At 31.6% G+C, this 15,033-nt stretch overlaps 1 protein-coding gene across 2 annotated transcripts in view; it reads right to left on the reverse strand.

Annotated features, from left to right (window-relative positions):
* The window catches only part of LOC148281809 (uncharacterized), a 376,481-nt gene that overhangs the window by 50,516 nt on the left and 310,932 nt on the right, over nt 1-15,033 (reverse strand). Inside the window, exons 11-13 of one of the 2 annotated variants that reach the window (XM_088226083.1) lie at nt 4,784-5,049; nt 3,651-3,835; nt 1,966-2,130 (exon numbers count right to left, since the gene is read on the reverse strand). In XM_088226083.1, the coding sequence (XP_088082209.1) occupies nt 1,966-2,130; nt 3,651-3,835; nt 4,784-5,049 (616 nt within the window). The remainder of the gene's footprint in view (nt 1-1,965; nt 2,131-3,650; nt 3,836-4,783; nt 5,050-15,033) is intronic. The other variant, XM_088226082.1, reaches the window with a different exon arrangement.

Consider the following 15,033-nt stretch of genomic DNA (forward strand, 5'->3'; position numbering starts at 1 on the left):
TTTTATTATAATCTAAGAAAGAAATCAAAATATGAAAAACGCTATTTTACTTAACATGTATCATGTAAATTTTTTAATTAGATTTTTTCTTCGATATCTGATGACAAAATGCTCCAAAAGCAGTTCATTGTCAGGTGCTGCGTGTATTTTTAAAAACAAAATAGATAGCAAACCAAAGTAAAGCTAATAAAAAAACACAATAATGTGTAAGGTTTACGTTTTAAAATTAATAGAAAAAATACGAAATGTAAAACCATTCTTTAAGTGTAACACTTGATTGAAAGAAACTTCAACATATTTGTTTGTAAATAAGTAACACTATTTTATAAAATTTCTCTTTATAAAGAGGGATTAGAAAAAGATCGTATATCAGCGGAACTCGAAGTAAGGGAGAATACAATGTGTATGTTTGTATGTATAAAACGCAAGTAATAAATACGTTATTATACTATATTCCTCGAGGGTAGTCTGTTCTACATATTTCTAGGGCTGAAACTAGACGACATGTTACGTAAGTACGTATACACGTATATTCGTGTTCCCGTGAAAAGTTTTAAGGATTTAATGACGTGACACACGAGTTTTTAGTTTGCCTTTGGCCATGTAAAATGGAAACTGCAAATAAAGTGAACGTAGAGGCAAATTATTTATTTTAAAGTATGTGCTTTGAAAATTTACTCCATTATATTGCCAATAAAAAATACGAAAAAAGTAGAACAACTAAAAACTTCTAACCAAGCATATTGGAAAATACTACTTTTGGAGAAATAATACAAAATAATAACTTTTATAAATGTTTGTATGAACGATTTTACAATCTAATAAAATAAAATCTCTATTACCACAAAAATGCAAAAAATTAGCTACTAAATTCTATTTTATTATCATAATCAAATTACTAATTTACTATAAAAACAAACGGAGTAGAGAATACATTATTTTACCGTATTAATGATTTTATTTTATTAAAGAAAACAACAGCTTATAATATTTCATAGAGGCAATTATTTTTTAATTTATTTGCGATTTACAGTTTTCTTTATATAAATAAATTAATAAGGTACGATTTTGTCAATCTTTTAAAGTTTGAGATTAGCGGAAAATGACTAATCTGCTTTTCTTCCATACTTTTATTTGCGTTTTATATATCTTGATATTTTTTACGTTTTTTCACAATGTAATTTTATATTATTTAATTTAGTACTCAATATTATTAGGCATATTATTTATTACTCTCATTTCTTACTACATTATAAAGTGAGTTTCTAGAAACCATATCTCAATTATCATTTCAATTATGTTTTTACATATTTTTTCTATTGATTTCAATGGTACCATTATTTTTAATTATTTGATTATGTATGAACCTAAATTTGTATTTTAATATTGATCTGTTTTTTTTTACATTTTCTTCTTTGGCATTTTTTTATTTGCTATTGTTATGCTATTGCATCACATGTCATTGTGATTTAATTGAATTAATTTTACTATTTAATTTTTATTGATAATTATTATGGCTTGATACGGACACAGCCTAAAAAGCCTTTATAAGTTAATTACTATTTAAACGAGTGTAATTTTGAATGAATAAATAAATAATAAGTAATACTAAAGAACGTATCCTAGAAAACTATATCTCTCAATAAAGACGTTTATAATTGCGAATTAATAATTGCGGACAGTTAGAAATGAACAAAAAAAAATGAAAAAAAGTTTGGCTGACAAGAGTGCACCTTCATATTCCGCGAATGAGTTATGTAGATAAAATTTAACAAACAAACATTATTATAAATATTTTTATAAACAAAGTATGCAGATAGTCTTTTTAAAATTGATGTTAAATAGCAATTAATCATTACGTAATCTTCTTTATTTGTTTTAGAATCAATGATCTTAAGCGGTTTCTAAAGCTGTTTAAAAGTGTGACATGAAACTTGGCGTAAAACCTGATCTTAAATAACTCACCCTAAAGTTCCCGCAGAGGCAGGCTGCTATCTGGCCATCTTCAGCCAGCAGCAGAAGGTGATCCAACTCCGCTAGTTGAAGCTTGGCAGGCCGACATTGGCAACCACTGTCTCCACAGGCTGTCTCACAGTGTCTGTCACGTGAAACTCGTCCTAAAGTTTGAATCTGAAAATTACATTTATAAATTATGAAACTAGAAAATAAGACAAAAAACACATATTTCACTAATTAGAAATGAGCGAATTGTAGAGCGCTTAACAATCTTGACGAAAGCGTATTTTCATGTTTTATATTGGTTAAGGAATTATCCTAATACGATTTGTTTTCAGTTTGGCAAAGTGTTTTTATTTATTTGAAAGAGCTTATTTTGCTCTAAAAAAACGGTGCTAATCAATGTTTAGAATAATTACATTTTTAGAGATACGTCAAAGCCGAGAATCAAGAAAGACTTCCACCTAAAGAAGACCATGATCTGCGCTTGGTGGTACTAAAAACGAAAATGTTGCATTGGAAAATGCTCGAAAGAAACAGTATGGTCAACCAGAAACTTTATGTTACCGAACTGCGCCGCCTAAATGAGGCAATTCAGTTGAAGAGACCCGATTGATAAAGCCTAACTATACTCCTTCATGACAACGCCAGGCCCCATGTTGCACAAGTCGTCAAACCCGCACTCCAGGGGCTCGAGTGGGAGGTTCTCTAGCATCCATATTCTCTGGATCTGGTGCCAAGTGATTAACACCTGTTCCGCTCAATGTCGTACTAAATGAGGAGCATTACCTTTAACGACGACGAGGACCTCAAAAACTGGCTCTACTACTTCTTAGACACCGGGCCGGGCGATTTTTGGCGGAACGAAATCAACCAATTGGCCGAGAGGTGGTTGCAGGTCGTAAACAGCAATTTATTATTGCTTAATTTATTGGTATAATAATTGTTTTTTATTAAAATAACACTCGTTGATAGAAACGCTACGAACTTATTCCTAAACCTAATATTTTAATTAGCAAAAACGTACTAAGGTAACAGTTTATTATTTGTTACGTGGGACTTTGATGAACTTTCTTCATTGGTTTTAAATACGCATACTTTGAATTACCAGAAAACAAGCATCCTACAGGATAAACAGCACGTACTGCGTTAACGCGCCATACTTGTATGCAATGTTTGTTAGAAGCGCACTCGGCGAGCATTATGCGTGACGTAACGGCAAGCCGTTTTATTATTTTATTTAAATGTTTTGTTAAATGTGGGTTTACAAATAATATTTGAAATAAAAAAAAATTGTAAAAATGCCAAAAAAAAAAACTGCAAGCCTTTTTAAATGTGGTTTGTTTTTAAACCCGAAAACTAAAAAGGATTATTTTTTTAATAGATTTTTAATGGTAGTTTCGTATTAAAAATAAATATTAGAGGTTACTAGAAATTAACTTCTGCACATTCCGTTGATTAAAAAAAAGTGTATTTTCTTTTGGTAAAAATTACATCAAATATATTTGATCATACTCTGATACATCTATACTCTATGCGAGAGCCAAAATATTCTTGAGAGTTTAGATCAATAACATTGATACGAATTTTTATTGAAAAATCGATAGGAAAATCACATTAAAATCAAAATAAACATAACTGATTTTTAGTGATAAAAACTGGTGAGTAATTTAAATTAGAAACATTATAATTACTGTAATAGTAACGCTTTGGTTGGCTGCAGGCACAAAGTGGTGCCGGCAACGAAGGGGCCCATCCACGTTCCAGAAGAGGGGCGCCGCCGCGGGGCTCGCTAGCAATCCGGCGGGGGCGCTGCTCGCCCCGTAGTACTGCGCCTCGCACAGCCCCCCCGGCTGCAGGGTCCCGGACACTTGCTCTGCTCCAACAGAAAGGAGGACATAAGGCCTCGAAGTTTTTGCAAATTTAAATATTTATGACACCTTGGAAAGAAAACTTGGTAAAGAAAAAAACATTACAAAAAAAAACAATGAAGAATAGAAGTATACGTAGGTACATGGTTATAAAATAGTGTGTTTATTAAGTTTTTTGGCTCTCCCGGAAATTTCGCGTTTTTAAGTTATGACTCTTTTTTGTTGGGCACAAACAACGGTGGGTGAAAAACAGGGAAGGCCACAAATTAAAACATCAACAGTGTTTTGAGTATGTTCAAATGTTTGTAAACAGACTAGATTTCCCCCCTAGGGAGTTATTTAGATCCTAACTTGTTGCAACAGAAATGGAAAACACGTTCGAGAAGGGAATATGAAAGTCTAGGGATTTACAAGGCTTATGACTTGTCATTGGCTGGTTTAAGTGGCCTCTTTACACACTGTGTAACATTAAAAAAAAGAAACAACCCGCTAATCTTCTATTTAGATAGAGGGGATATGGAAGGAGGCAATGAAAAATACACCACAACACCCAGACCAATTGAGAAAAAAATATTTCTTGGGTTTCCTTTTTACAACTGACGGGAATCGAACACACGACGCCAGTTTCACAGTTGGCCGTCTAACCAACTGCGCCACGCCTGTTAAACGGAAAAGTTTAGGAAATGTCTATGTTTAAACATTGGCGGAATTGAGAATGTTATACAGTGTGTAAAGTAGCTACTTAAACCAGCCAATGACATGTCACAAGCCCTGTAAACGCCTAGACTTCCATATATCCTTTTGGAAAGTCTTTTTCCTCTCTGTCACAATAAATTTAACTAAAAATTTTATTTATCACGTGTTTGAAATTTGTCTATCTAATTATATGTGATTGTTATGATTTTTTTTTTAAATTGCACGAAAAAATGTTTTTCTTTTATTGATATTTGTATTACCATCATGGAACATAAAAGCCCCGTCCAGATACTCCATGTCGCTGGCTTGGTGTAGCGGTGTTGGTCTCCTGAGGAGGAGAGTGAGGGAACGGCCCTTGGACACGAGGGTTCCTGGTTCCACGAAGCGCCCGGCTCCATCCCGAGCCAGTCGAGAAGCTGGGCTGCACAATTTCAGAAGAAGGGGTTTTTCTAGAGCGTTGTTGCTCCTGTCGGCAGCTGACCACTCTCCATCTATCACTTCAATCACGGATCGGCAAGATGGAGCTCTAATAGAAAAGAAAACAGTTGATTTAGTGCAAACGTTTGGAATATGTGACGCCAAACCATAAGGTAAAGTTTTAAGCATAAATTAAGTAAAGTTCCTACGAGAACAATACAATAGACAGAAAAACATTACGTTGTCCCAGTCCTGTGAAAAGCTTTGACTACGCAGGACAGGGCAGTAGTGGGACAATACAACAATGAAGAAGTTCAGTGGTTTTTATTTATTATTTTATTTTTTAATAGACTATCAAACTAATCAAAATCCTATTTTTTTTATGCATTATCAGCGCTATGATTTTTAAAAGTTTTGTAATTACTCCGCTCGTGACGTCATAAGTTCTCGTCGGTGAGTTCTGCTGATTAGAGAGTTGGCTTCCCGAAAATCAAAAATCTATTACAATCTATGATTGGTTGATTCGGATAAATTTGTAACGTAGTTCATGGTATTTAATTTTTATTGATTTTATTTTTTTATTCATTTTTGAGAAACTTCGCTACAAAATTAAAAGCTCTCATTTTTACAGGGTGTAAGAAAATAAATTAGATCCAATTTCTCATGGCACTGAATTTTCTCATTTCAAAAATGGATACACGACGACGCGCGGAGGTGATCCATTATTCTGCGGATATAGGCTGCCTGTATACCTCTAGGACAATGTCTCGGTCCGTTGTCCTGTCCTCCAGATTTATGTTCACATTGAGACAATAGGTCCAAATCTGGGAAATGACAGTATGGTCCGGTCTTCGAGTGAACAACGCATAATTTTACAAAAATTGGAACCGAGTTATCTGTGTTTACAGTTTCAGCTGTGAGTCCGAGATGACCGACCGTGGCTGTATTATGGGACCACAACCCGGTATTTAAAATTTCTAAACAAATTTCATGATGTGAAGAATTAATTTGGTAAAACAATATTTGATGATAGTTTTATAACAACGGTCAATCAGAAATATTAAAAGCATAGTTGGCAACTATTTAAACAACGCTGAAATGGATTTCAACTTATATTTTCCAATACCTACCTAGATCGATCTCGCTGAATAAGCTATTTCTCAGTAAAAAAAAACATAACATTACTGCATCAATATCTGCAAGTTAAAATAACAATAAATATTTCTGTCATAATTAAATTTATTTTAAGCGATCAGCTTAAAGCTGATATGCTTAAATCTATTGTAAAGATAGTTAGTTGTCAGAGCACTTTAACTTTTCCAAAACAAATCTAGTTCATTTTTAAACCTAGCGAGACATCTTATTGAGATCAGCTCATGTGACAGCTGATTCCAACCGTCAACAACCCTATTGCTCAGGAAACTCTTCCGTGGATTTAGATTGAATCTCGTCTTTTCCAGCCGGAGACTGTGGCCTCGAAGACGAGCATCTTGTTTAAGCTTACTATACGATTTCATCGTCAATATCGTTCCTTTCGGCACATAATGGTGTACAGGGCACAGCATTGGTACATCAATCGCAACGTATCTTGATATTTTTTGTAACGCAAAGGTAAGATGATCAGTTGTAGGCTCAGGGTGCTAGTCCTGGGACTAAGAAATATTCCATTCTAAAACCCACTTCTTATAAATATTTAATTTAAAAAATGACGGAAATTTAAATCTGAGACCTCTTGCATGGTATGCAAACGCACTGACTATTTGCTTACGAGGAAGACACATAATATTTTTTTAAAACTGTGGTTAAAATGATGAAGAATATTTAACCTCTAAAATTACGAGGGTAAATTTAACCGTAAAAATGTTTACTTTCCTGTGCCTACCTATCAGTAATTTTATATGGTGGATTTGTGAAGGTAAAAATAAATTTTTCGTGGTGTAATCTTTGACTGGCATATCGTTCAACATTCCAGAACCAACCACGCATCACCATTTCCATTAAGATTCGGTTTATAAATAATGTACTTCAGAAAAGGTGAATTTAAAATTTATACATCGGTATAAATGAAGTTACAATTTGTAAGCAAATTTAACGCAGAAGTAATATAATGTAATATCAATTTTTTTTATTTTTTTTTACTATTTTACTTTAAACACACTTAACGTAAAATTAAAACATTTAAATTGAGTTACTTTGACGGTCTATAGTAATGCACCCTGTTCTAAGATTATCAAAAATGTATTCTTTTATTAGCCAAAAACACAATCCACACTTACAAGGGTGCATGTAATTGCGAACCAATATGCTAACATCGATGCATTTAACGCGAGTCTTATAAATTTAAAAAAAAACTATGTACATGTTTTATAATTGATATTCTGATTAAATTGTATTATAATATAACGTATCTATCTGCTTTAAACTTTTAAACTGTATTTTTTTATGTTACATATGTTGGTATTTTATTTGTTTTTCTAACTTTTTATTTTTAATATCTCACGTATTTTTTCCCCCTCTTTTAGAGCTTCTTTATATTTTTCTACACCAACTATAATTCTAAACACTGTTTTCTCTTTTCATTTCTTTAGATTTTTAAAATTAGATGTTGTTTATACACTCGTGTTATAATACAACTATTATTATATAATATGTAAAAGCCTTATGGGCGTGAAAAATTGATAATAAAAAAAGATATTATAATATTATAAATGCAAAATTGCTTGTATGTTTGTTTGAATTTTCTTCGCGTTGCAATTTAGCAACCAATCAACGTGATTGTATAGGGATAGCCAGAAAGCTGACAAGAATCACAAGTTATTTTTGATCCCTTTAAATATGACTCATTCTGGAAAAATGAAATACTATTAAAACAGAATAATATTACTACGTCTCCATACACTAACTGCTCGTCGAATTTTTAAAAGCAATATTTAAAAGACCGACAATCATTACAGGCTACTTTTTATCTCGAAAAAAAAATTCATTCTAAAGAATTCTTACTGTTTAAACAACAAAACTCACCAATTTATCTCTAATAAAAAATAAAAGATAGAATACTCGAACACATAAATATTTTTCTTTCTCGGCTAAGCACCCAAATTTGAGCGATTCATGACTTAATTTACCAAAGTTATTGCTGCAATTATGTTGTTTATAATTATATAAATTCCAATAAATTGTATGGATGTGTGCGCGTGAATTGATTTGAGGTTAAATGAGAAAGATGGGTTACAATTTAGGTTATTTATTGAGTAGATACATACGAGTTACATCCTGACAATTTTGTACAGAAGGAATTTACAATAGCGAACAATGGCGAAGAGCTGGTGGACGGGCGACACGAAATTTCAAGATGAAATGTGCATATTCTTTCACTGCGTGACGTTTAATTACTCGTCCGAGCTGACGTTGCGTCGGGTTACGCGTTGCGGGCCAGAACAGTGTTCAACCCTGTCAACTTTACGGCTTGATGGTGATGACCTCCACAAAATATACAACTATAACAGTGTAAGTCACTCTTCAAGCACAAGAGTTAGTCTCTTTTTTTGGAGAGTTACAGTTTTAACATTTCGTCGTTGCACATCAAATATGGGCCATGTGACTCGGAGCACATTCTGAGAACATCATCAAAATGCGACTTTTTGGCATAAAGTAATTAATATTTTAAATAAATATATTATTTTACTGAAAAACTGTATTTTTCCTACTTCGTTAATACACCAGACGTGTTATTTTCGGTTTAGTTTTTTATTTAAATCGTTTTTATCGATTTTCTTAGAATGTGCTCTGAGTCACATGGCCAATATTTGATGTGCAACGACGATTTACAAGATGCATAAAAGTAGATTTGTATAAATTAAAAAAAAACATGTTCCATTAATGAAATATATTATAAAAAAATATTAAAAAGTAGTTATTACCGAATGAGTTCACAATATTTAACTAGCGGATCATAAGAAAATAACTTATAGAACACGGCTGAACAATAAAATATTATATTTTAGTTTAGTACACATAATTTTAATTTCGAAATTAATTTAGTTAGTAAGAATATTTACCTTATGTCCTAAACATTTTATTTGTATTTTCTCACATGTTTGACCATCACACTATTGACCGTAAGACAGTTCAGGGAGAGAAAAATTCGTTATTAGGTCAGCAATACACAAATACACATATATATCAGGGGCGAACCGTGTATGGAAGCGATTATGCGCAGCTTACCATTATGTTTGACTAACCATCATAATGTTTTACTGTAACTTTATTTACAGAAAAACAAATTAATAATAACTATTATAAATATAAATATTAATATTAATAAAACGCGTCCAGTGCCTGCGATGAGTCAAGAAAATAGCCGATCATTCCAGCTTATTTTTTTATAAAAATAAGTATACTATATTTTGAATGCCTTAAACCCCAGTGCGGGTTTTTTTTTCCTAAATTAAACTTGCAGATCACACAAATTATTTGAAGATTCTTGATTTGGAAAACAGTATTTCAAACATTATATCTTAAGGGCTATTTTTCTTTGAGATGTTACTTTTGACATAAGAGCATAATTACTTTCATGCGTCATATTGCAGGACAAATAGCGCTCGACGCGGCCGTTTTTAGTAGTATTAATTTCTAAAACAATTCGGCCAGTTTAAATTTCAATTGAATACCCAATATCGACTGAATTCATAATGCTATTTTTTATTTATTTTTTAATGAGATATGTATTAAAGTAATTCATAATATATCTATATAAAATAATATATCACGAAGTAACATCGTTTGAGTTGATTTCATGGATGAGAATTGTTGTATCACACCGAACCCCAGAAAAATATCAATTTATAGTATATATTACTTACATTATATTATGTACCTTCTATGTAGGTACAAATATATGATATATTTTTATAGCTTACCTGTAAATAAAATCAATATTCGCCACTGATATATACATATAAATAATATATACACATAAATATAAATAAACAATGAAAACAATATGAAAGAAGTTATTAATGTATAAATTGACAAGTAATCATCTCACTGCACGCAATTTCAATATAGCAAAATCACTTACAATCACTCACTTCATTATTTTTATAATTCCCTGTCCACACCTAACTGTGCATATTGCACTACTTTGGTACACCAGCTATAAAGTACCTTGATCATTTTTGTAACATGAAGGTATGGTAATCAGCATTACAATTCAGGTGCCAGTCCAGGGACAATGTAATATTGCTGTTTAAAACCACTATCCAGATCAATACTTCATGTCAACCTTCCCAGGAATCGAACCCGGAACCTCAAGTATAGTAGGCGAATGCACCAACTATATCAGAAGGTGGATTTATCCTTACTAGATTTCCTTTTTCAGAATTTTTACCTGAGAGTAGCTATTGAATCAAATCGATCTAATAAATTAAATATCTAAATACCCACTGGAAAAAATATATTTGATTGTTATTCGAATTTCAACAACTGCCTTAGTCCCTTTGCACACGAAGCAACTAAAAAAACATTTTGGCAACTCAAATTGCTTTCCTGTGCATTTCAATGGCGAACCGCACACGCCACAACTTTCCAAATGACAGTTTTTAATGTCGACGACTCAACCATCCTGACGCTTCTTGCAATGCTAGTCGCTAGCGCGTTGCTAGTTTCTAGTTGCGCAATAGTTTTGAGGTACTTTCGATAAATTGGCGCAATGTCCGACCAAAAAAACATTAAATTTGTTTAAGAGGTTCAACAATACTTTTGTATTTATGATCATATGCTTGAAAAAGCAGGGAAGCTCTTATCTAGTCGGAGGTGATAGAAGAAAACGACGGCATGCTTCGAGTGTATTTATTACGCGCTAAGTAAACAGGGTAACCGCGTAAACGTTTTACTCGAGTAACCGAGTAACTGACCGATTATATAGTAATTGTTCAGTATTTCTTTTACTTTCTAGTGGGGACTTGAGGTCATATACTATTTTCCTGGCTATCAACAATTTGATATCAGTGCACATCAGTAATTTATCATCAATCGTTTGGATGTTTTGATAATCTATATTTTACATACAGGAAACGCATGATACAATTTCTGCACTGTTCTTAAGACGAATTAGGACAGATTATTTCCGCTTTTTCCGAGAAAGCTCTGAAGATTTTTTTATTATACTTGAAAATATAAAACAAGTTTAAAAACAATGTGCAAAAAGCAAAACCCAATTTCATATTTTTAAACGATTTCGCCTGTGTTAAGAATAATTAGGCATAAAGAATGACATCTTTTTCCTTCTCTTTTTTGTACTTTCATTAATAACCTTACATATAATTACTTTATAAAATATAAACTTCACTGGTCCATTAGAGTGAAGTCTAACTGTGTAAAATATAAAAATATGTAACTGTACTGTATGTTTCCTAAATAAAAGAAAATTTAAAATAAAAAAAATACTTCATCATTACTGGTGCTACTTTTTAGATGTAATTGTTAAAAGTACCATATTATGTGTCTTACATGATTTGTAAAATTTGTCTGTTAGTAAATAGTAATTAAGAGTTAGCCTGTAGATAGACCTTATTTTTTTATTTAAGTGTAATGTACAGCGCCCTTGAAGTGATTACTCACGAAAACGGCGCTATAAAAATTGACGAAATTTATTATTATTATTACTTGATTCTTTAGGCGTTTTAAACGCATGACAATGACACTACACTGTGAATCGAGAGGATGACTGAAATGGTAAAACTTGAATAGCGTCGTGAGAGAAGCTTGGTCTCCAACTAGTTTGGAACTGCTGTCGCCAGCCACTTTTAGTTTGGTTTCAGTTTCTCCGTGTGCAAAGGGCCTTAGGAAATTTTCTCAGATTTGCATGAGATTAATGTGTATTCATGCAGAAGTAAGTACTTTTCTTCGACAAAACGAAGGTGCTCGGCATGTTATACTCTCTTATACCGTAATTTAACGTTGTCAATAGAATTGATGGGTTATTTGATTTTGAGACAAAGTAATTTTACTTGGCATATTCTAAGAACACTATAAAGGAACAAAGAAGATAAAAACACGTGTATAATACAAAAGAAAAATAATTAAGTGGGTTCGGTGAATCGTGTTTTTGTGAATTAATTACAATTCTACTTATTTTAGTTTCAATAAAAGGGATTGGTTTAAAAGCAAGCATCTGTATACCAGGGGTGAATCGTCAAAATAAGCGATTATGCACAGTTCACCATTATATTTGACTTTCGGTAATAATGTTTTATAGTTTATATGTTTATGCGAAAATAAATAAAATAATTGTTAAAATAAATAAAACAACTTTATTTTTAACTACTAATCTTTTTAGTATTATTTTTTCCACCGACCGGTTTCAAAGCAAACAAGCTTCTTCGTTCAAACAATCAGGTCTTTTTTTTTCCGTACAAGGGTGGTAATTTGATATCAATATTTTCGAAGCTAGACAGGAGAGTACTAAAAGATATATTGTTTATTTGGTAATTAATTTTTTTTATTTTATTATAAATCCCTTTTTTAATTTCTAAAATTTCTAAGTTGTCTAATTTTAATCTTTTAATTTCAAAATGAAGTACTTTTAATCCAGTGTCTTTATTGAAGTTATGATTATTTTTTATCAGATGATTTGCGAATTCAGAAAACTTATTATTATTTAAGCATCTTAAGTGTTCTTTTACTCTAATATTAAAGTTTCTTTTAGTTTTTCCAATGTAGATTGAATCGCAATCATTACAATTTAATTGGTATATCCCGGATTTATTTTTTTTATGGACTTTGTCTTTTTGATTTTTTAACAATACTCCGATATTATTAGTTGTGTAGAAAGCCGGTTTAATGTTTGATTGTAAGGAATTAGATATTGGTTTTGAAAAAATGTCATTTATAAAAAGAATCCGCCTCCATTATTTAGGTGGGTTTGCGTTATTTACTGTGCGAGTAGAATATAAATATTTATTTATAAGTTTGCATTTTTGTTTTTGATTTAATAATTTATTAATTAAATTCTCATTATATCCATTATTATTAGCAACCTGTTTTATTGTATTAAGTTCTATGGGGTTAAAAACAAAGTTGTTTTATTTATTTTATTATAATGAATAACCACAAAGTTAGTGCTTCAAATATAAACGTTATATTAAAATAATTGTTATTTATTTACATCACCACGACCGTTTATCTTCCTACAAAAGAAATGTATGAAGTGCGTTAGCGCCCAGCCCGATCTCAGTGACTAAACTAGTCGATTACCTCAGCTTATTCCTCCATACAAAAAAATACTATATTTTACATCTTTATACCTAAGTCAGTTTTTTTAGTACTAAAACAAGCTTTCAGATTACAAATATTATGTGAAGATTCTCTAATTGGAAACTAGTATTTCGAACATTTTTTCCAAGGACCATTTTTCTTTGATAGCATACCGTTGACATATTATGTATCACATAGGATATGTGGCGTTCGCAGTGGCATTATTCATTTTAAAAGGAATCGGCTAGTGCTCAGTGTTGGCATTTACTGCTGAATGTCATTGTGGTATTTGTAAATATTTTTTTGTACAAATATAGTGTAAAATAAAGCTACGTATATTGCGAGGTTAATAATAATTGTTGTTTAAGTTAATTTTCACAGAAACACAGCAAAAATAGTAATTTACAATTATATTACTTACATATTATGTACTTATATGTTGGTACAAATAAATTAACATTTTTTTGTAGATTACCTATAAAATACATAACAATTCGCCACTGCTTTATACGTTGACGTGATATAATATATCAGTATGCGAGAGGTAAAGTACAGTATCTCCAAAACCCAACTTTTTAGAATCAAATAAGTGATTTTTTTATACTTTGAGCATCAAGATTTATATAAGTGGCTTTTAAGTAAATTTGTTTTTTAAAATATATTAATTTTCATATGTACTTAATACGTTAATGTTTTTTATTGGTTTTAAGATTTTTTAAATGCTCTAAATGGAGATACGTTTCCAATATATCATATTAACAATAAAACGACGTCAGAGTAATAACGCGTCAACCTATAGAGAAGCCCTATCACTATGTTTCATAGAACGCAAGCGATGTTGGTTAGCAACAAATTGGTGGCCATTTTGTTTTATTTGACAACATAGGCATAACGGTTCTATCGGATGCTTTTGTCGCTGTGCTTGGCTTTGTTTGTTAATAACTTGGATATTTACGTTATAATAAATAAAAATTGACTATTGCGAATTGCAGTATGTTTGGTTGCAGCAGTAGAAGCGTCAAAGGTGTGAAAGGAGTCAGTTTTTACAGGTAATTGATTTTTTATATTTTCCCATGATTAACATTGATTTTTGGCATTTATTGTCCCGAATTGACAAGTTCAAATTTCAGGCCGCTACGACTCGCCGTTTCGGAGATGTGACGGACAAACAAACAAACCCAACACACGACTTTGGTTTCATGGAGTTGAGATTTATGTCTTCATAAATGTAACATAAGTATTTTGTGAATAAAATGAATAAATAAATAAAAAGCTAAAGACACACACGTATTTTCAATTTTATAAAATAAATATAGGCGAATTAAAGAAAAATAAATTGGAATAACCCTGCAATAATAAATACACAGGTACATATTTAAGAGTATTTACAATGCAAATTGATATCTATTTGGCAATTCTCGACCTTAATACGGCGCATTTTTTTGCTGCAAACAGTAGCTAACTTAATACCCAATAGTCATATAATGCTTTTCCTACGTTTGGGCTCCTCTATAGCTGTGCGCATTATTTCTTTGAGGAAACAACTTTGTTTTTTGTATGTGATACTTTATTTTATATAATTTATTTACTAGTTTCGGTAAAATAAAGGTACTATGCCTTCTTCAGGGTTGATAACAAACGTTTAGTGTCAAAAGTTTGTAATTAACCTCGAAGTGTTGATTTGATGTTGAAAATAACCGAGAAATAAGGGTTAAGATGTTTGAGGTATTATTTAGAATATTTTTGATATAATCATTTTTATCTTACTTTATTTGGTCAAGTTGGGGAAGAGGATAATAAAGAGTTTGATAAAGATGTAGACGGGATATCAGGAGGT

Source organism: Micrasema longulum, unplaced genomic scaffold (genome assembly GCF_059751315.1).
Source record: "Micrasema longulum isolate JH-2025_06_02 unplaced genomic scaffold, ASM5975131v1 h1tg000406l, whole genome shotgun sequence".
NCBI classification, from domain to species: Eukaryota; Metazoa; Arthropoda; class Insecta; order Trichoptera; family Brachycentridae; genus Micrasema; species Micrasema longulum.